This window comes from Portunus trituberculatus, chromosome 24 (assembly GCF_017591435.1).
Source record: "Portunus trituberculatus isolate SZX2019 chromosome 24, ASM1759143v1, whole genome shotgun sequence".
Lineage (NCBI taxonomy): Eukaryota > Metazoa > Arthropoda > Malacostraca > Decapoda > Portunidae > Portunus > Portunus trituberculatus.
Window position 1 is genome coordinate 17,592,144 of NC_059278.1, and position 23,672 is coordinate 17,615,815.

General features: G+C 39.7%; 1 protein-coding gene and 1 long non-coding RNA gene across 2 annotated transcripts; both read left to right on the top strand.

The window, feature by feature from the left end:
- Positions 1–6,742: 6,742 nt before the first annotated feature.
- LOC123508072 lies at positions 6,743–13,668 on the top strand. The gene is made up of 4 exons (XM_045261492.1): positions 6,743–6,800; positions 12,229–12,471; positions 12,611–12,716; positions 12,846–13,668. Exons 2-3 carry the CDS (start codon positions 12,232–12,234, stop codon positions 12,674–12,676), a joined length of 306 nt encoding a protein of 101 aa, XP_045117427.1. The 5' UTR covers positions 6,743–6,800; positions 12,229–12,231; the 3' UTR covers positions 12,677–12,716; positions 12,846–13,668.
- Positions 13,669–17,741: 4,073 nt separating this feature from the next.
- Positions 17,742–23,484, top strand: LOC123508073. The gene is made up of 2 exons (XR_006675857.1): positions 17,742–19,126; positions 19,207–23,484. It is a non-coding gene; the product is annotated as an uncharacterized LOC123508073 (long non-coding RNA).
- The last annotated feature ends 188 nt before the right edge of the window (positions 23,485–23,672 follow it).

The window sequence follows — 23,672 nt, forward strand, 5'->3', positions numbered from 1 at the left end:
GCATACGAGTACTTAATCATTAAGGCGCGCTCTCTATTTTATTGACCTGTAACGGGTTGTAGTGGAGTATTTTCGAAGATATTCCAAAACAAGTGATAATTTGCTAAGGGTTCATCGTCAATGAGAATAACACACGTATGAAAAGACTATCAACTTGAAAATTAGTCTTATGGCAAAACAAAGCGTTTCATCATACAAGTCAACAGTTCCGCCTCTGATCATTATAATGGTCTGTGCTCCTTAGGACGATGATTATGATTGACCTATTTTTTCGATTTTATCTTATTTTTTTCTGCATACACTGATCTGCGTCTTATCTATGCAATGTGTGCGCTTTTTTCATACTAATGTGCGTCTTGTATTTAGTAATTTATTATTCATTTTTTTCTGTACTCGCTAATTATGTTTATCTACATTTTTCTTAATGGTCTTTTTGTTGTTTCTCTTCCTCCGCTTTTCTCGTTCTATTTACCATATTCTGTGTGTGTGTGTGTGTGTGTGTGTGTGTGTGTGTGTGTGTGTATAATTCACCACAGTCGTCTGCTGCAAGGTAGGTATAGGAGATCCTATACCTACCTTGGTCTGCTGGCCACCCAGCCAGTCCTCCCCATTACGGAGCGAGCTCAGAGCTCATAAACCGATCTTCGGGTAGGACTGAGACCACAACACACACTCCACACACCGGGAAAGCGAATTACATCCCGTACCTATTACTGCTATGTGAACAGGGGCTATACACATTAATAAAATGGCTTGAACCCGGGTCCACTCGATTGTGAGTCGAGCGTGCTAATCACTACACTGCGAGGTGTGTGTGTGTGTGTGTGTGTGTGTTTTCACTGTTTGATCTGCTGCAGTCTCTGACGAGACAGCCAGACGTTACCCTACGGAACGAGCTCAGACCTCATTATTTCCGATCTTCGGATAGGCCTGAGACCAGGCACACGCCACACACCGGGACAACAAGGTCACAACTCCTCGATTTACATCCCGTACCTACTCACTGCTAGGTGAACAGGGGCTACACGTGAAAGTAGACACACCCAAATATCTCCACCCGGCCAGGGAATCGAACCCCGGTCCTCTGGCTTGTGAAGCCAGCGCTCTAACCACTGAGCTATCGGGTGTGTGTGTGTGTGTGTGTGTGTGTGTTGAGAGAGAGAGAGAGAGAGAGAGAGAGAGAGAGAGAGAGAGAGAGAGATTTGAGTTTCAAGTGGTTTGGATATGTATGATGTGTCTTGGCCTTGTGTGGGGATGATTTGGTGTATTCTGGATGTTTCTTGTGAGCTTTGATTGTATTTATTGATATTTCAAGGCGTTGCATGGTGTTTTGAGGTTTTTTTTTTTGTGGTGTTGGGGTGTTATTCCGGTGTATATTAAAAAGAACATAAGAAAATTAAGGAAGCTTAAAAGGCCGTCTGCAGGCCTACCCGTGACAGTTCCTGTGTGAACAAAACAGAACTATGTAATACTTAAATCCACATATCAACCTCATTCATAAATTTAATATTGTCTCATCACTTTTAAAATTCACTATTGACTCAGTACGAACAAAATGATTATTGAGTCCGTTCCATTCATCAGCCACTGTTATTTCACGGTAAACCTGTTTCTTCTTATTAAGGCAAGTTCACACGTGCCAATTTGCGACTGACACATTCCTTCTAGTCGGAAATAGTCAGGCGTCGCACCTGGAAAGTAAGCGTTTCAGAGAGTTTGAGGGCACGTTTTTCTAGCCCTAGAGCAGCTTCTGTGGGTCCGCGCGGACCCACGGCTTATCTACATTTTTAATATCCCGCTCTATTTCCCAAAGTATGTCGAGGCAGCAGCTGGAGGCAAGTCACTAAAGTCCGTTCATCCAAAGAATCCAGGCCGAAACTGCTAGTTCGGTTGGCAGCCCTGCCGCCACTAAACCTTCCCGACACTTAAATTTTCTTTAAGTACATTTAATTTTCTTCACTTAACTCAATAGATATACAAGTTTATAGCTGGAAGAAAAATAAATGTACTTGAAGAAAATTTAAGTGTCGAAGGTTTAGTGGCGGCAGGGGTGGGCAGGGCTGCCAACCGAACTAGCAGTTTCGGCCTGGATTCTTTGGATGAACGGACTGTCACGCGGAGCTATTTCAAATCGTTGAGCAGTGTGTCAATGACAGTTGCAGTAAGAGGATGTACGCACTCTCTCTCCCGTCCCGCTCTTCTGTTTTCATACAATGAAAAACAAGAATATGAGTGAAGGCCAGCAGAAATTGGCCAAGAAGTTAATATTCGATGCTCTAAGCATGAGTGACATGGAGATCTTACTAGGGAACATCAGATATTGCGAGTGGAAGGCTCGGACAAATTAATGGTATGAAAAGGTTTATATTAAGGTTACACCATATTACCGTACAAAGTACAATTTTACATAGCTATTATGAACATTTTTATTGTTTATGTGATATGTAAAAATAATAAAGAAATGAAAACTATCACTACTTTGTATCCGGCCTTCATAGGGCGAATACAAAGTATAGTCACCTTAAAGTAATCCTCCTTCAGGACATTATAGATGGCTGCACAGGTTTCAGGGATGATCAGGCTGAGGCTCTCATTTTTAAATTCTAGTGGAATAATGGAGACTTGTGTAGGATCTTCCTGCGGCAAGGAAGTGAAGTGTTGCTTCAAGACGAGCACCGGTGGTATGCTGTCTCGGATGCCGGTGTCCTGCTTGCAGATATATGGATGTATCTTCTTCAGCAATTCATGAAATGCAATGAATGACTTTCGTGTACAATTTTCAAAGTCTGTCTGGTTTTCTGCTTGTAGCTCTAAAAATATTTTATTAAAGCTCCCTCGCAGAGACCACCGAGAAACCCACTGCTTGCACCACAAAGTCCGACGTTTTTTTTTTTTTTTTTTTTTTTTTGTTTAGATGCACACACAGCAACTATACTCCACAGTACAGTTTCTTGACAGAGTAGAGCGTCGGTGGACATCCTCCCCCCGTGAAAGCCAAATGATAACCGAGATCTGATTGCTCGCACAGTTATGAGATTCGCAGTGATGCAGCCCGTTTGGACGCTAGTGTCAATTTTTCAACACCACTACTGCATCAAGTCGCTGATGCGTGATGTTCCGTGTGGACGGGGCTTTAGCTGAGGTTGGAACAGTGATGGTGGGTAGAAAGTCAATCATATTGACAAGGCTTGAAGATAAGCTCTTCCATAAGTACCCTATGTTAGGAGGAATTCAAGGATATATTGACTAAATGTGAGGATATATTGCAAAATACGTTCATCAGTCAAGTTATCAGTAATTTATTTTTGAAACTACATGTGTCTCTATAAATTCTAAAGAATGAGACACTGAAAAATATATTTCCCTTAATTAAAGAAAGAAAAAAAAAAAAAACTCATTTGGAGAAAACAGTAGCGACCTGGAATATGAATGGATCATAAATATAGCCATTACTTATACATTTTCCAAGTGTACAGATCCTGCAGACGTAACCATGTTCAGTACCCAGGTACCTAACAGGGATGAGACAGGCATGGCACAGCACAGCAGCAGTGTTCACCCCTCTCATTTCTAGACTGACAGCCGTAGGTGATGGACCGTGCAGGCGGAGCGAGATATTTACGTGTACTGTTCACATAACATAACATAAATAATAGGATAACAAAGGGCCACCAGGGCCCATCTAGGTTATCCTGTATCAGTCGCACAGCGACTTCGTCGTCAGTACTTAAAGATACACTTACAAGTACTACACAATACATTATATACTAATTCTAAATATTTGGCCCATTAACAGGGCTACCTGCAGCGAATTCCTCTACAATCTGTGATCCCCATACATGGGGATCATGCCTTGTTTGACTATAGTAAATTTTTTTTTAAACTATCATGCAGCGCTATACATAATTATAAATCTAATAAATTTAAGTGCTTATCTAATCTGTTTTTAAACATTGTCAAACTAGTGCTATTTACAACCCTCTCTGGCAATGCATTCCAGAAGTCTATCACCCTATGACTAAAGAAATATTTTCTTATATCTAACCTGCAGCCTTGCTTTCTAATCTTCCTGCCATGATTTCTAGTCCTACTTCCCTCCTCTAAAGTAAAGAAAGATCTCACATCTATGTAGTTTGTATCTGAGAACATTTTAAATAACTCTATCATATCCCTCTTATACATCTCCTCTCAAATGAAAACATGTTTAATTCCTTTAATCTATCTCTATACTCCAGGCGCTTTAATGCTGGTATCATCCTAGTTGCTCTTCTCTGAACTGCTTCTAACATGTTGATATCCTGCCTATAATGGGGTGACCAGGCCTGTATGCAATACTCTAAATGGGGCCTAACATAGGAATTATATAAGCTACGCACCACTTCCTTACTTTTATAACTAACATTTCTATTTATAAAACCCAGGATCCTATTTGCCCTATTTCTTGCTTCTAAACATTGCTTTGAAAATTTCATAGTCCTGTCTATCACTACTCCTAAATCCTTTCCCTCCTCTACTGTCTCTAGCCAACATCCCTCCATCTCATAGCTAAAGTTTGTGTTGTCTTTACCTAAATGCATAACCTGACACTTTTTAGAATTAAACTCCATCTGCCACCTGTCTGCCCATGCTATCAGCCTGTCCAGGTCTCGTATTCTGTAATTGTCCTTTTCACCCTGTACTGCACATGCTATCTTAGTATCATCTGCAAACTTTGATACTTTGCTACTAATTCCTATATCTAAATCGTTAATGTACACCAAGAAAAGAAGAGGTCCTAGCACTGATCCTTGGGGTACCCCACTAACCACTTCCTTCCACTCAGACATTGCCCCATTTAATACTACTCTCTGTTTCCTATCAGAAAGCCATTCACTAATCCAATCAACTAACCTACCCCTATCCCATGTAGTCTCAATTTGTACACTAGCCTCCTATGCGGTACCTTATCAAACGCCTTGCTAAAATCTAGATATATAACATCTATGCTATTTCCATCATCTAACTCCTTGGTAATATATTCTAAGATATCGAGCAAATTTGTAAGACAGGACCTCCCTGATCTAAAGCCATGTTGGGTATCTCTAATTAATCTATTCTCATTTAAATGCTCCCAAATACTACCCTTAATGATTTTCTCTAGTATCTTACATACTATACTAGTTAAACTGATCGGTCTATAATTATTCGCATCATCCTTCCTACCTTTTTTAAATATTGGTGTAACATTAGCTAACTTCCAGTCCTGAGGTATCTCAGCAAACCTAAGTGATCTTTCAAAGATTAACTTAAGTGCTTCAGAAATACTGTCTACACCCTCCCTAAGTACTCTGGCATGTAGCTCATCAGGACCACTAGCTTTCCTATCGTCTAGTTCAAGAATAAATTTCCTAATAATTCCCGGTTTTATATCAATATTTTCTAAAGCTCTTAAACTACTCGTCGCACTGTTTGTAACAGGATTTCCTATTCTTCCCTAGTAAATACTGAAGAAAATTGTTCATTCAATAATTCTACTATGTCTTCATTTTGATCCACTACTACACCATCTTTTCTGAGTGGTCCAATCCTATCCTTATTTCTTTATCACTGACCTTGTAATAACTATATAATTTTTTGGGATCTTTACTCCCAGCTCTAGCTAGTTTTATCTCTGCCTGCCTTTTACTTTTTTTTATAACCTTACTCAAATCATCCCTGACCTGTCTGTACCTAATCAAATCTACATCTTCCCCACTTTTCTGCAACTCTCTATATGCCCTCTTCTCTCTGATCTGTCTACCTATCTCGTGAGTCCACCATAATGGCTTCCTGTTTCTCTGCCTTATATCTTTGTAAGGGATACACTGCATCACTATACCCTTTACTACAACCTTAAAAATATCCCACATCTCCTGTGCAGTTTTATTTCCAAAACTATCTTCCCAGTTTACCTCTCCTAATAACTGACGCAACCTACCATAATTGCCTTTCTGATAGTTTGGGACTCTAGTCTTATTCACTATATTATCCCTACTGGAATTAATGATAAATCTAATCTAACGCACGGGCGGCACGACAAACCCCCAACAAACTCATATATTTTTGTGAACTGGTTATGTATTTGTTTCAATATTTGGTCACGATGACTTATTAATTTATTTCATTTGCTTGACTATTCATACAGGCAAATACGGAACAAATGGCGTTCCGTATTGGTTCAATACGGAACGCAGCATTTCACGCTTCAATACGGAACGGTTCCGTATTTTAAGGGACAGGTGGCAAGCCTATACCCCCCTCCACCCCCAAACAAGCTTGGGGACAGGTGGGAATGCGGGATTTTGGGTGGGGTACATGAAATGTGTCGGAATGCATATTTTTTGCGTAAAATGGGGGGAAAAGTCTACGGAATTTTCATTACAAGCTTCATGACGTGGATGACACCAACAACAAGCCACGGAGCTTCATCACACTCGGAAATGAGCAGTACACTGACTTGCATTTGTTTATAGCTGGGGTTTGTGGGTAACTGCTGAATAGTATTCTTATTGTGTCTATAGTTCTTTTGTCCAATGACATGCCACCACCTCTTAACACCACGAGCTGCGCCAATGGGAATTTGCTATATGTATTTGTAGGCGGGGCACAGCTGGGCAGACAGGTGCACAGAGACATCTGTGTGCGCAGTTCAGCCATGGCCACCAGTGACACTATAGTTGTAAAGGTTGCAAATTTGATTACTGGGAAATCATCGCTCCTGTGATGCAAGTCAGTGTACAATCGAGAAGAGGACCAGCCAGGACCTTCATCCTTTCGTTAAGGTATTGAGGGGTATTGGTAGAGGTAGGGCATATTGTGTGAAGCCATAAGAGAACCGGTGTGGGGGGAAGGAAGTTGCTCCAAAGCAAGGATACGGTAGGTTAGGTTTATGTTAGGGTTAGGTTAGTGTTGTTTATGCAAGGTTAGGTTACGTTAGGTTAGGTTAGTGTTGTAGGGGTCCCGGGGACGCAGCCCCCCCGTTTAGGTTAGGTTACGTTAGATTAGGTTTATGTTAGGGTTAGGTTAGTGTTGTAGGGGGTCCGGGGAAGGCTGCGCCCCCTCCCCCTCCAGTTAGGTTAGTGTTGTAGGGGGGAGGATTTTATAAAACTTCCCTATATTTAAGGATATTTTCGATCATTTGGGGAAATTTACCTAGATTTTTCAAAGTCCATAAAACACTCAAATATGCTTCCCCCCTAAAACCCCCGATTTCCCACAGGGCCCCAAGCTTGCTGGGACTGGGGAGGGATAATTTTAGTGAAAATTATTCTTGAATATTTAAATTTTCATTTTTTTCTTGAAAATGGCGGTTTTTGTCTTAGATTTTTTTTTCGGACCCCCAATATTTCGCCTATGTTGGCTTCCCCCCCAAAACCCTCGATTGCCCACAGGCCCCCAAGCTTGTTGGAGGGGTTAGGGGCGTGTGGGTAGAGAATAGGGGGACGGATGTATTGTAAAGAATTACCGAAATTAGTAAAATTAGGAAACTTGTAATGAAAATTCCGTAAACTTTTTAATGGGATTTTTCCATTTTACGCAAAAAAAAAAAAAAAAACGCATTTCCGATGCATTTCATGTACCCCACCCAAAACCCCGCATTTCCACCTGTCCCCAAGCTTGTTAGGGGGGTGGAAGGGGGAGTATGGGTAGAAACTAGAATTTTACCCAAATCTACTTTTTTTTATATATTCCCTCTCCACTCTGCCCCAAAAACGTGACCTATCCACTTAGAAAAGTATTGTACTGCGATGAAAAAAAAAAAAGTAAAACAAAACAAGACCAAAATGTACCAGAAGAAAATAGTTTTGATACCACAAAAGTAAGTCTAAAAATTTTTTACTGTTATTGCTGTGAAGACGAAGTATTCACCACCACCACTGATCACTGCTTCCTATGCCAACCTATTGAAACTTAATACTCAACCAAAACGAACCTAACCTAGCATTGCAAATGTAACTTAGTTGAGACCACATGCACCACTCTTACTTCTTCCTCAAAACAAATCAACTTTATCTAACAATTAAACTTATCTAACCAAAGCAAACTAACCTAACCTGACTACCAATGCTAAGAAATTAACATGAAATTGTTACTTACGTAAAATCAAGTGATATGATGGAAGTAATTGAGGCAAATTAACATTCTTCACTGGTAGACTCTTCCTTAAACCAATTCAAATTGAGTCACTTTCCCCATAAACCACTCTGATTAGCAAGATTTATTACGTATTATTTTTATTGGTAAGTGGCTGCATGCTCAAACAAAAGAACCAATCACCATAATTGATCTCACATGTGCACAAATAATGTGGCAATATGCACACACAAACGAAGGTAAGGAGGGAGGAAGAAAGAAAATTTTAAAAAGATATTGTAGACAAGAGTAAGGAATATCCAAAATTGTTTTACAGGTTCATAAATGGTAAACTTAAAAAGAGAGAGTCCATTGAAAGGTTAAAAGGAGAGCAAGGGATAGTAGATGACCCTAAGAATATCGCAGAATTGCTAAATAATAGGTTTCAACAAGTATTTACTAAAGAAACAATGTTTGTAAAGCCTCAGAATGTAGAAGGAAATGTGCACATGGATGACATTAAGATACCTAAAAAGGAGTTATATAAAATGTTGGAGGAACTTAAAGATGATAAAGTGATGGGACCAGATGAAGTTTCAGGCAAATTATTGAAGGAATGTAGAGAAGAATTGATAGATCCATTATATAATATTATAAGGTGCTCATTAGAAACCGGGGAAGTACCAGTAGAGTGGAAAAGAGCTGAAGTGGTGCCCATTTATAAGGGAGGCAGTAAGGAAGAGCCTCTTAACTATAGACCTGTGTCTTTAACAAGTGTGGTTGGTAAGATTTGTGAGAGGGTGATAAAGAAATATTGGATACGGTTCCTGGAGGATCATAAGTTATTATCGGATCATCAATTTGGCTTTAGGAAAGGGAGGTCATGTGTAACAAATCTACTGAGCTTTTATTCAAGAGTGGTTGACAAAATACAAGAGAGAGAGGATGGATGGACTGTGTATATTTGGATTTAAAAAAGCTTTTGACAAGGTACCACATGAGACTGCTATGAAAATTAGAGATTTATGGAGGACTGAAGGGAAAAGTGTTAAAGTGGATGGAAAACTACTTGAGATGGAGGGAGATGAGAACGGTAATAAGGGATGCAAAGTCAGACTGGTTGGTGGTGGAGAGTGGAGTCCCACAAGGTTCAGTGCTGGCACCAATACTTTTCCTTGTCTATATTAATGATATGCCAGAGAGAGTAAACAGTTATATTAATTTGTTTGCTGATGATGCCAAGTTGTGTAGGTGTGTGAAGAGTGAAGAAGATTGTGAAATTTTGCAGGCAGATCTGGATAGGATTTGGGAGTGGAGCAAGAGGTGGGAGATGGAATTTAATCTGAGCAAAAGTCATGTGATGGAGATGGGGAAGAGTGGAAGATGGCCAAGAGGGTCATATAAGATGGGTGAAGGAGTAGTGTTGAAAAAGGTGGAAAAGGAAAAGGATTTGGGAGTGGTAATACAAGACCATGGGCAGTTTGAGGCTCATATTGACAAGATGTTTGGAGAAACATATAATTTGATTAGAAATATTGGATTAGCCTTTCATTATATGGATAAAGATATGATGAAGAAATTAATTAGTATGGTAATTAGACCAAGATTGGAATATGCTGGGGTGATTTGGTCCCCTTATAAAAAGACCGTTCAACAGTTTATAAACCTGTATTAAATCTCCTCTTTCCCTTCTTTGTTCCAAGGTAAGCAAATTAATTTCTTTTAATCTCTCCTCATAGGTCATTTCTGCCAATTGAAATTTTGTTGCCATTTCTTTCTCCAACTTATATAGGAAGTTGAGAGAGTGCAGAAATAACAGGTTTATAAACTGTATGAGGAGAGATGAAGTGGATAATGAGCAAATGATGTTGAGAGAGGAAAATTTAAATAGAACTATGAGATCGCATAGTAAAAAGATAGCCAAGGGAATATGCTTGAAGGATGTGAAGAAATATAGTTTCCCACAGAGATGTGTGGAGGTGTGGAATAGTTTGAGTGAGGAGGTGGTGTCAGCGAGAAGTGTGCATAGTTTTAAAGGAAAGTTGGATGTGTGTAGATATGGAGACAGGGCCACACGAGTATGATACCCAGGCCCTGTAAAATTACAACTAGGTGAATACACTGAATGGCATTCCTCAATGCCCAGCAATCCATCACAGTCCATTAGCTTGTTCTACCCCAAAAATGGCAAATATTTAGAAATTGTTGTCAACATAATACAGTAATTTGTGACAGGTAAGTATGGGTTCAAATTAGGTACTCAGAATGAGAACTCTTTAGGATGAGAAGGATAAGAAAAGTCATGTTAATTATGGTGTAACACTATAATAATACCAAAATTTCCCTGAAAGTGGAAACACTTGGTGGCCTCTGTCGCTTGCCATTACAGGAATAGTAAGAGTAAGAGAAATATCCTGTCCATGTGTGTCATGACATTTATTTAAAGGAGAGTGGGTTTAAGTTACCTAGGGGTAGGGTGACCAGACGTCCCCGGTTTCAGGGGACAGTCTCCGATTTCAGTGACCTGTCCCCGGCTACTGGTGTCCCCGGAAATGTCCCTGGTTTGCTGTAACTGAAAGATCACTTGATGCGTTAAAAACTATTCCTTTTGATTATGATAATTATGTCCTTTTATCATTACTCTTTTAGAATGTCAAGAATAAGGAGAAGGCCTTAGTTTCCGTGAAGACGGTGAAGTGTATGGCAGACACATTTTAACAGCTAATGGGTGTTCATGATCTCGGAAATTTCATCAGGTAGAGATTTTTTTTTCTTTGCAACTTGGATAAATAAGGCGAGAGAAACTTTTGATTGCTGGTTTAGAAATGGTACGGATAGTATCCCGTTTAGTTTTTGCAAAACACTACATATTTTCCCTCCTGTGCTGAAAAAACGAAATCTACACCCTATGGGGTCATTTCTATGGTGGTGAAGTGAAAATGTCTTCTAGTCTGAATTTGTCTACCTAATCTGGAAATCTGGTCACATTGAAATCTAAACATTTACCTTCAGTAATACACTGTGAAATACAAGTCATTTCTATGGTGGTGGTATTGAACAGTATTTAGTGAGCATCAGAATTTGATTTATGGTAGTGCCATCACTGGAGAACATATCTGTTGATTTTCTTCTAGTTCATCCTTACAGCATCCCATGACAGAATCACTAACCTATCTTAACCATCCTCCAAATAGAGAGCTCTGGTTCTTATCATCTTGACTAAGAATTATTCGGCGTAACAAAGTCTCCTCCTGTGTTCTGTAGTGGAGTTCATGATTGGTGAGGTCAGCTGGGGTATTTGCATTACACACATCTCTCCACTGGGCAGCCTGAGTGTCAGCTGCTGCCTCAGAGATAGTTTTGCTGTGACTTAGTATTACTTCAAAGAGCAGAATTTCCAGCCAGTATATCCATTTTTTATTCTTTTTTCTATAGATGAAAAGCTTGGGGACTTTTTAAAGATTTTTTTTTCACCACTCACCTTTGGTGGCCTATATAGTGAATAAGGTGGTGAGTGTGGGATTGGGCAGATGTCCAAGCATAGGTTTGAATCCCACCACATATCACCTTGATACCTTGCCATTTGTCAAGTGGTTTAAAGTTACCTACATGTCAACATGATACCTAGGTTCTAGGTAGTGATATGGGCCCTAATATGGGTACCAATATAAATAAAAATGCCTGTGCCACCAATGGATGGAAGCTTAACAGTGCTTACAAATACTCAAGTTACCTACAGGTGCTATAGGCCATAACATAAAAAAAATAGATAAATAAGATAAATAAATAAATAAATAAAAGAAAAAAAAAGAGATCCCAAAAAATCTGTTGGACATCAAGAAGGTAGCATCTTCTCATGGGGCTTCATCTGAAGGAAAAAAAAAAATCCCAGATGGAGCCCCATGAGAAAAAGCTACCTTCTCAGTGTCCATCAGATTTTTGAGAAAAATGCTACCAAGGGTGAGTGAAATAAAGTGAATCCATCAAATGATGCAGTGAGTGAGCATGGAACTGTACAAAGAGAATAAGTTAAGAATATGAGTATGCACTGTAATTCTTAATTCAAAGATGCACTGTATTTATAGAACAGATCATTCAGTACAAAAAGCAATACTGTACACCTTTGTGTTATTTCAGGAGATGTATTTGGCAGCCAAGCATGGGCAACTTGGGAAGATCAAGCAGTACCTGGAGAAGGACCGTGACAAGAATGCCTGTGATGAGGAAAGCTGCAACCTGCTGGCTTGCACGAACATTGCCAACTGCCTTGAAGTGGTGCACTTCCTCCACTGCAATGTGACAGATAAACTGGTCTGGGGACACGCTTCTCATGCATGCTGCCAGGAGGTGGTGGAGGAGCTACTCGTGTGCCCACACCCAGTGAGCACTAAGTTGTTTGTTTGAGTATGTAGGTTCTTTTTGTCAGTGAGTGAAGGCCTGCTAAGGAAGTGCATTTTGGTCCCCTTTGTGAGATATTCTTGTAGAGGAATTAAGTTTTTGGTGTGTTCTATGTTTTCAGTGCCATCTGAATGTTGACATCCAGACTAGCTATGAGAACAAGGCAGAGAGATGGACACAGCAATGAAGAGATTGCCAGGCTCATCCAGAACACTCAGCTGCCCAGAGTTAGTTTTCATAGATATTAAATTTTCTTTTTTGCTCATCTCTCACTTATTCATAACTATGTTTTGGTTTTGGAAAAAATCTTGTTGCAATCTATTTGTACAATTGGTTGACATAATCGTTATTTGCAGCTTCAGTGGCCTCCCATCCTTTGCCCCACCCTGGTGCCTGCCAGGATGCCAGTGGCTGAGATGAATCTTGAGTCTTCTCAGTTTTTGTGTGTTGTAGGGTTGTAATGTGCATGATGTATTGTTATTGTTGTCATTGTTGTAGACCTTGTCGCTCACTCTAGATGGAAAGCTCATATCAACACTGATGGCATTTAAGCCTGTATGGGTGAAAAGGAAAAATTTTGTAAAAGAATTTTAAAAACTGGAGCATTTTTTGCACAATATTGGTAACAGGACTAATCAACTCCATGAAGGCCCAAAGTTGCTCTCCATTCCCAGACCAAGGATGCTGTATAGCTGAATGTGCTGAATGTCAGCAATGATCTGATGCTCCCAGTTAACTAAGTGGTACAACAATCTGTCTGTCATAGGTCACCTTTGATTGCAACGTTTGTATAAAGGCTGTTCCACCATGGTTGCTAGCCTTTCTTTTGGCCACTCATCTTTGCACAACATGCATCAATATGCTGCTGGATACAGGGCATCTGGTGTGTGCTTAGTGCTTATGTGCTCATAATAGGGGAGTCCCCAGAGCTCCAGACCTCACAGTGAACTATAAATTACATAAAGTTCTGCAGAAGTGGCAGCATCCATCATAGCATGTCTGCTTGCCTGCCTCTAGGGGGAAAAGTTGTGTTCATTGCCATGAGAGGATGCCTTATTCCATGATTTGTTATCTGTACTGTTACATTATTTAATTCCTTGCCTTTTGAGTGTGTGATTCTGAAGATAATTCATGGTATAATAGTTGTATTGATTGCATAAGTAAATTACATGGAAGACAGGATGGAGTTTAATGTCATAGAATTTCATTCTACTGTTATGTTAAATTGGATTTTGCAAGGAGCTCAAAGTACTTAATCTTGCCTACCTCCAGGATGTGATGATTGATAAGATTTTTGGTGTATTTTTGCTAATGAATCTTAGTGAGACTAGAGTTAACTGAAACTGGATAAATGATAGCTAGCTAGCTTAAGGCTGATGTATACTACAGGGATGTTCACACAGTCAAGTCAGTCTGCATTGATGATATGCATTCAGTGATGTGAGATTGAGACCATGGCTAGAGTTTGTCCATCCCTATAGTATGACATTAACCCTTGAGGGGTTACTTGTTCTACTCTCATCCACCTCCCAGCACAGTAATGAACTTAAGTTACTATGAAACACAAATTTTTTCACTCCAAAATCCTGCTGGCTGTATATGAGTATTACTCTGAATTTTGCTCTCTTTGACACGTCCATAACCAGTTTCATTTATGAAAAGATCACATCTCAGAATAAATGAGAATATATTACTTGGTTATAATTTTTGAGACTTGATGCTCTGTCTTTAATTTGCAAGATTTTGGTTTCCGTGCATATTTCCTGTTAATTCAGAGAGGACCATTACATTTATCATGCCATATTTTAGGAGAAAGTTTTTGATAAGAGTTGTATAACAAATTCTTTATAAAAGAACAAAATTCTTTATGAAAGATTCTATTTTGATTCTTTAATAAAATGTCTTTTGGGAACTTTCATAACCCATCTTTGCACACTTCAGTCCTCTCCATCTTTCAGACTTTGTTCTTTCAAATGGTGTCTACTTACATCACTCTACACTTTCCCACTTTCCCTGAACATATGTGCTCATGCTCTTAGATCCTCAGAGTTTTCCACCATCTGGCTTCGACTCAACAGTCATTCTCTAAGTAAATTCATCTGTGCTGTCTGTCTCTCCCCTAACTCCTATGACTATAGTAAATTCTTTGATTATTTAACTTCCAAAGTGGAGCACATTCTGTCCCTCAATCCTTTTGCAGAGATCTCCATCCTAGGAGATTTCAATGTTCACCACCAGCTTTGGCTTTCCTCTCCCTTCACTGACCATCCTGGTTAACTAGCCTTCAACTTTGCTGTGCTCCATGACATAGAACAACTGGTGCAACACCCTACTCGTATTCCTGCATGACTGTCTTGGAGACACACCCAACATTCTTGATCTTTTCCTCACCTCTAATCCTTCTGCTTATGCTGTTACTCCATCTTCTCCACCAGGCTCCTGCAATCACAATCTCATTTCTGTATCTTGTCCTATTTCTCCAATTCCTTCTCAGAATCTCCCAAAACGGAGGTGCCTCTGGCATTTTGCCTCTGCCAATTGAGGGAACCTGAGGAGGTATTATGCTGATTTTCCCTGGAATGATTAATGTTTCCATGTCAGAGACCTATCTCTGTTTGCTGAACACATAACAGAGGTGATAGTGTCTGGCAAGGAGGCATACATTCCTCATTCTTTTTCTCAACCTAAACCTTTGAAATGTTGGTTTAACACAGCCTTCCATCTCCTGAATTTCATGCTCATTATATTTCTGCCTGGAATCATGCCAAGTCTGTTTCTTCAAGTTGCCAAACACTTTTTCATAAATAGAAAATGTCAGAAACTTTCAAATTCCAACTCCCTTCATGACTTCTGCCATCTGGCCAAAAACATCAACAACTTTACTTCTTCATCTTTCCCTCCTTTATTTCATCTTGATGGCACCACTGCCATCTCATCTGTCTCTAAAGCTGAACTCTTCTCTCAAACCTTTGCTAACAACTCCACCATGGATGATTCTAGGCTTGTTCCCCCCTCTCCTCCTTCCTTTGACTATTTCATATCTACAATTAAAGTTTTTCATAATGATGTTTTGCATGCCCTAGCTGGCCTAAACCCTCGGAAGGCTTATGGACCTGATGGGGTCCCTCTTATTGTTCTCAAAAACTGTGCTTCCGACCTTGCACCTTGCCTGGCCAAACTATTGACTTCTACCTTTCCTTCCTGCTGGAAGGTTGCCTACTTTGAGCCTGTTCCTAAAAGAGGTGACTGTTTTAATCCCTCTAAGTACTGTCTTATAGCTTTATTCTCTTGTTTGTCTAAAGTTTTTTAATCAATCCTCAATAGGAAGATTCTTAAACATCTGTCACTTCATAATCTTTTATCTGATCTCCAGCATGGCTTCCGTCAAGGTCGCTCTACTGGTGATCTTCTGGGTTTCCTTACTGAGTCTTGATCATCCTCTTTTAGAGATTTCAGTGAAACTTTTGCTGTTGCGTTAGACATCAAAAGCTTTTGATAGAGTCTGGCACAAAGGTATGGTTTCAAAACTGTTCTCTGCAACTTTTATCTTAAGTTTCCTTTCCGACCATTCTATTGCAGCCATGGTAGACGGCCACTGCTCTTCTCCTAAATCTATTAACAGTGGTGTTCCTTGGTTCTGTCTTATCACCCACTCTCGATATTATTCATTAATGACCTTCTTAACCAAACTTTTTATCCTATCAACTCCTACGCTGATGATACCACCCTACATCTTTCCACGTCCTTTCACAGATATTCAACTCTTCAGGAAGTCAACAGATCACACAAGGATGCCACAGAATGCCTGACTTCTGATTTTTTTAATATATCTGATTAGGATAGGGAAAACTTCAATGCCTCAAAAAAACTCATTTTCTCCATCTATCAACTCGACACAATCTTCCAGACAACTATCCCCTCTTCACTGACACTCAACTGTCTCCCTCTTCCACACTAAATATCCTCGGTCTGTCCTTTACTCATAATCTTAACTGGAAATTTCACATCTCATCTCTTGCTAAAACAGCTTCTATGAAGTTAGGTATTCTGCGGCATCTCCACCTGTTTTTCTTGCCCTTTCAACTGCTAACTGTGCAGAAGGACCTTATTCATTCTTGTATGGAGTACTCTTTGCATGTTTGGAGGTGTTCCACTTATACAGCTTTATTAGATAAGGTGGAATCAAAAGCTTTTCATCTCATCAACTTCCCTCCTCTGACTGACTGTCTTCAACCTCTTTCTCACCACCTATATGTTGCATCTCTTTCTATCATTAATTGCTATTTTCATGCTAACTGCTGTACTGATCTTGCTAACTGCATGCCTCCCCTCCTACTGCAGCCTTGCTGCACAAGGCTTGCTTCTTCCTCTCCTCCCTATTCTGTCCAACCCTCTAATATATGAGTTAACTAGTACTCTCAATTATTTATACCTTTCACCGGTAAACTTTGGAACTCCTTGCCTGCTTCTGTATTTCCGTCTTCCTATGACTTAACTTTTTTTAAGAGAGAGGTGTCGAGACATTTGTCCCTTACTTTTGGATGACTCTTTTGACCTTTTAGGGAATCTGCAGTTCCAGTGGGCCTTGTTTTCTAACATTTTGTTGCTTTTGGCAGCATTCCCCCTCTCAGAAAAAAAAAATAAATAATAATAGTCTAGTTTTTTACGGAAATCTCACCCAAACTGTACATTCATGGGTATTTGCTGTTGGAGAAGGTTTGAGTTTATGGGAATTTTGGTATCCGGTGACCAACTTTGTGTGAAAGTGTAGTGTTGGAATGCTGCTCTTTCTCACCTTCCCTTTGTCTTATCTTTTGCAGCTTTGTTTAAAAGCTGGACAGTCGTCTCTTCTTTCTGGGTTAGTGGTGAAATGGTGATTTTATTGTAGAGTTTGCCTTGCTTCTTGGCAGGTGTGCTGGGGATAATTACTTATGGCTTACTCCCTTAGGCATCTCTATAGTGAGGTCTGTTAATGAAATGTAATTGAAGAGGAATGGAGGTGTTGATTTTTTTTCTTTTCTTTTCTTATTATATGCAAGAGGGGAAGCTGGCCAAAGGCAACAGAAAAAAAAGGCCTACTTGATTTCCAGTTTGCTTAAAGAGTGACAGACTTAGCCAAAAGTCTGTGACAAATGTCTGGAAACCTCCCTCTTAAAAGAAGTCATAGGAAGATGGAAATACAGAAGCAGGTAGGAAGTTCCAGAGTTTACCAGAGAAAGGTATAAAGTACTGGTTAACTCTTGCATTAGAGAGTTGGACAGAATAGGGGTGAGAGAAAGAAGAAAGCCTTGTGCAGCAAGGCCACAGGCAGGAAGAGGGGAGGCATGCAATTAGCAAGATAAGAAGAGCAATTAACATGAAAATAGCAATGAAAGGGATGCATCATTCTGCAGTGAGGAAGTCAGTCAGTCAGTCAGTCAGAGGAGGGAAATTGGTGAGACACAAAGCTTTTGATTCCACCCTATCTAATAAAACTGAGCAGAAGTCCCCAAACATGTGAAGAGTACTCCATAAAACCCTAGTACAGAGTTAGCAGTTGGAGGAGGAAAAACTGACAAACATCTCAGAATGCCTAACCTTGTAAAAGCTGTTTTAGCAAGAGATGAGTTGTGAGGTTTCTTGTTTAGATTACAAGTAAAGAACAGACTGAGGATATTCAGTGTAGAAGATGGGGAGAGCTGAGTGTCATTGAAGAAGATAGTTGTCTGGAAAGTTGTGTCGAATCTATATATGGAGGAATTAAGTTTTTGATACATTGAACACTAAGTTTTCTTTGTCCCAATCAAAAATCTTAGAAAGATCAGAAATCAGAAGTTCTGTGGTGTTCCTGCATGATCTTTTGTCTTCCTGAAGGGTTGGTCGTCTCTGAAAAGATGTGACAAGATGTATGGAATGATGATGGGCAAGTGATGGACACAATCTGCTGAAGTTTAGCAGTCTGTCTTTGTGTGTAAGAGGAAGGTAGTATATTCAGAGTATATAAGTTGATCAGAAGCCTATGTGTGATTTGAGAGCAGGGAAGTGTAAGATGAAAGGATACAAGGTAGTTGGTGCATAGAATTATGTGTTGTATTGTTGTGATGCTTAGAGTACGTTGAACACCGGTGTAAATTTAAGCTTTCTGAAGCAAATTAATCTCTCAAAATCTATGCAGAACTAGATACTATATGCTTTTAAAGCACTTGCATGAATATTACACTCTAGCCACCTTGATCATTAACTTTTATTGGCCTTCAATTAGTTGACATGTTGAATTGTACTGTGAATATGTTTGCTCCTTCCTGTTGATACATACGTTTAAATAGCTGTGACACCCATGTCAACTGTCATCCTGACGGTCACTGAGTTGGTAGGAATTAGTAAAATACACTTCAGTACAAACACACTGAAGGTAATGGTGCTTGGACTCTAGTGGTATTGGATGTGCATTGTGTACATGACCTGGCATTAACAGCTGAGCAAGTGCATCAAATAGTGACTGTCTTGTCAAGTTTCGAGCTTATTCCAAGAAATGTGTGTGCACATGCATGCATGCCAACAAGTGCGCACACACACAGAGGTAGAAATATAACAAGATCCACAGACAGAAGTGGTGCATTCTAACCCACATAATAAACCAAACCAAACCAATGGAGATGTGAGTAGACATGTGCATCAGATATGGACACGTTCTTGACAGGGATAAAGTATAGTATAATTATCCTGTCCCATTTGCAGATGCAGTGCTTGACTGTCCTCCTTCATATGCAGTAACCTCCACAGGTGGGCACAGCATCACCCCGAGCAACCACACCATGGTGTAAGACAAGAGGTAAGTCATTATTATCTGAGATATCTTTTCAATTCTCAGGAGGTAATAGGAAGCTAGGCTGAACCCTTGGGCTCACTTCACCACATAACTCACCTGGTTGGGACTTTTTTTTTTCTCCCTACTATACAAGGTTGTTGGAGGAGGTACTAGAGCTGTGTAGGGTAGCAGAGATCTGAAGATATGCCAGTTGTATATTAAGTAATGCAGAAGTAAATGAAGGGAAAATTGTGGCCAAGTTGTGCCCTATTTAACCGTAAGGCTTCCTTAGGATTACATACATATGTACAACTTGCTTGGCTTTGATATACTCCTATATCTTTTAACAAGTTGATGATCCATCTTTTTCTCTCCATGGCCTGCTGCATTCATGTGGAGTGATCCTCTCTTGGGCTAGAATGACTACAAACCTGCCAGTGAAGGCCTCACCACCATACATAGCCTTCAGATGCCAGACAAGCCCTCAGTGATAGACATCTGATCATGGTATGGTTTATTAAATCACATTGCACTATTCCTCCCCACTACATCGATTCTGAACAGCTTTGCAAAGTTGCTAAAGAAGCCCGTGGCAAAGCATGTATATTGGGATGAGCGGCTGTGCAAAGAATTTCACCCGTTCTCGGACACAATGCCAGCTACCCAATGATGGGCTCATAAACCACGACAGATGTCACCTCAGTGCAGCTGTCACTGACAGGAACAAAGTTGTTTCCTGGCCAGGAACAGAGGGAGACTTGCAGTGGCAACAGATAGGCAAACTGCTGGCAAGAGGTGTACATACATGCACACACAGAAGATGCGCATGCAGGTCTAAACAGCAGAAAGCACAGCCAATATAGCTATATAACTAGTTACCAGTAGCCAGAGATGAGGAACAGATTGGGTCTGGTATGTTGAATAAAGACCTTGGAAGCAGGATGGCATGTGTCTAGTCTTCATGCCACCTACACTTCCACAACACCATTTACTCTAAACGACCTCTTAATTCAACCACTGGTATTGAGATCATGCATGTCATTGAGACTTGTATAGCTGTGTGGAGCAGTGGGGGCAACACTTATACAGCTAAAGGAGTGTAAGCAGTGTTGTTTTCATAAAGAAATATGCACTGATGTAATTCATATATTGAATACACGTACTGTATAAACAGACTTATTGTAATGGAGAAAAAAAAAAATTTATATGAGTTAGTCTTGATATCGTCTGACAGTGAGTTCCATAGGTTGGGCCCCGCACATAGTATGAGAGAGAGAGAGAGAGAGGAGAGAGAGAATGTTGGTCCAACCTTTGGTGGTGACACTCATTCCTATTCCTATCATATCACACTTGAGACAGTCTTCTATCTCTCTTGCTTTTCACACTTCTCTGCCAAAAGTAAAACGATAATCATCTTAATGTTGTTACAGAATTTCTCCAGTTATTACTTAGCTGCAGCTCCTCTATGGAAAATCTTTCTCCCTTTCTCAGGAATATAAGCTAGACCTTTACCAATCACCAAGATTTTATTTCAAAATAGTAAGTGCACAGTTAAAAAGAAGCACCACCTTGCATGATCTGAATTAGGAAGCAGTATACTCTACAAATAGATCAATAGTTTTCAAACTCTGTTGCCTAGTGAGGCACTAAATATTCACCTTATAATTTAAAACACATTAACTGTACAGTTATGAATTGCTGCACTCTATGCACACATTGTGTAAAGTGCTTTACATGACACCAAATAGTTTTGGCTTTAGTACTTGTCATAAAACTGGTCAAACATAAGCCTAAATAATTGGTATAAAATAGTAGTAACAGGTCAAAATAGAATGCCTTTAAGATATACAATGTACATGCATGAGAAATAAAAATGACAAGAAAACACCATAAATATACAAAATTGTTTTACAAATATATACATTAAGAAATCACCAACTCTAATCCGAGGAGATACAGAACAAGAAATTTGTCCAATTCATCTTTATCAACATTTCAACACATATTTAAGTGAAATACCCATTTGGATTCCTTTACACTGTTCATGAATTTCCTCAATATAATTATTCCCTTCATTGTCAACAATTCCTTCATTAAATCTGAAAATTTGAAATTCATTGACTAATAAGCAAGACCTTCATAGTGTTAAAAATATGATAAACAATGTAACTGGGTGTTGTATATTACTTGAAAACTACAACACTCTACACAGGCACACTATAAAGACACATTATACTTGGCGCTGGTCAGGCCACATCTTGACTATGCGGTACAATTCTGGTCCTCACAATTCAGGAAGGACATAGCTCTGTTGGAGTCAATGCAAAGGAGGATGACTAAAAAGATACAAGGAATGGGGGATATTCCCTATGAAGAGAAACAAAAAACTCAATCTGCATTCCTTAGAGATCTTAGGATCAGTAGAGGGGATAGAACCAGAAATAATGGGTTTAAACCTGAAAAATTCAGGTTTAGGAAAGAAGTGGGAAGAAACAGGTCTTCAGAGTGGTTGAGTGGAATGGTCTCAGTGGTCATGTAGTCAATAGAGCTTTAAAAGAAGGTTAGATGATAGATGAAATTAGGTAGCTTAACCACACAGGGACTGCCTCTTATAGGCCTGACGGCCTCTTGCAGCTTCCCTCTGTTCTTATGTTTTTATATTAAAGTTTGTCCCATCTACCAAAATTAGTTAAGAAGTATCAGCACTGCATTTAGCAGGGAAAAGAAAAATGAGTCAATGCATATTTTACTCTGAAACAAGTTGATAAAAAATTATAAGGTATATTTGTACTTTCAATACTGTTACCACTACCACTACTACTGCTACTGCCAACACCACCACTGATCTTATATCAGGCCAGCAGCAGCAACACACACGATGGTCTATAAAAGGCACCACACATTTGCATACACAATATTCATGCTCCTAAACCCATTGGCTAAATAATAACACACTCTTTTCTGTTTGGGACCAAATAGTAATAGTAATAATAATAATATTATTATTATTGATAACAATAATAATCCTTGCTAGCAGGTACATCTTGGATACAGAAGAAACAAAAACTGAAGCCCATTTCCTTAGATCAGGGGCGGGCAACCTCCGGCCCGTGGGCCACAAATTATACTATTGAATTACTTTACATTTCATTATTATTATTATGATTATTATTAGTAGTAGTCGTGTGTGCATACGTTTTCTTTTATTACTATAGTATTCCATGCATTTGTCTCATTTTTTATTGAATATTATACAAAATATAGTATTTCTGAGATTTCGTTTTTCACTCCGGCCCGCGACCTCCTTCCAAGAGTCTCATCTGGCACTCACTCTAAAAAGGTTGCCTGCCCCTGCCTTAGATAAACCACAAAGCATTGCAGAACTTTCTTTAAGTCACACGGAGGCCTCATCCTCTGCTGGTGAATAGAGCCTCTCACATCTGTACAGCATTTTTTTTTTTTTTTCCTAAGGTAAGGCCTATAGTGCCAGTAGGCTCACTTGAAGAGTGTGTAGGAAGCACTGTTCAGCTTCTGCCCAATAGTGGCGCAGGCAATTTTATTTATGGTGGTACCCATATTAGGTTACACCCAAGCACACCTTGGGTGTAACCACCTAGAACCTGGGTATCATGGTGATATGTAGGTAACTTTAAGCCACTTGACAAATGGCAAAGTGTTTTAAGGCTGTACGTGGTGGGATTTGAACCTACGCATGGACATCTGCCCGATCCCATGCTCGCCACCTTTATATAACATAACTCTAACAGAAACTCTTACAGAGCCTTGAATAGAACAATAGAGGAAACCGAGAAAGAAACAACACAGAAAACAGAATCATAGGAACACTTCATTACTTCCTCACATAGCTGGTTATCTTACATGGCCAACGTGTACTTGTATTACCATGAAAAGTTTGAGTTAGCGGTTGCACATATTCCAAATAGAACAGGAACTCTTCAGACCTTCTAATTCTATATCCTTTTCTCATGATTTTAACTGGAAACTTCACATATCATCTCTTGCTAAAACAGCTTCTATGAAGTTAGGTGTTCTGAGGCGTCTCTGCCAGTCTTTCTCGCCCCTCCAACAGCTTACTCTGTATACGGGCCATATCCGTCCCTGTATGGAGTACTCTTCACATGTTTGGCTGGTTCCAGTCACACAGTTTTACTAGATAGTATGGAATCAAAAGCTCTTCTTCGTCTTATCAACTCTCCTCCTCTGACTTTCAATCTTTTGCCGCTATTTTCATGCTAACTGTTCTTACTAACTGCATGCCTCCCCTCCTCCTGCGGCCTCACTGCACAAGGCTTTCTTCTTCCTCTCATCCCTATGCTGTCCAACTCTCTAACGCAAGAGTTAACCAGTACTCTCAATCATTCATCCCTTTCACTGG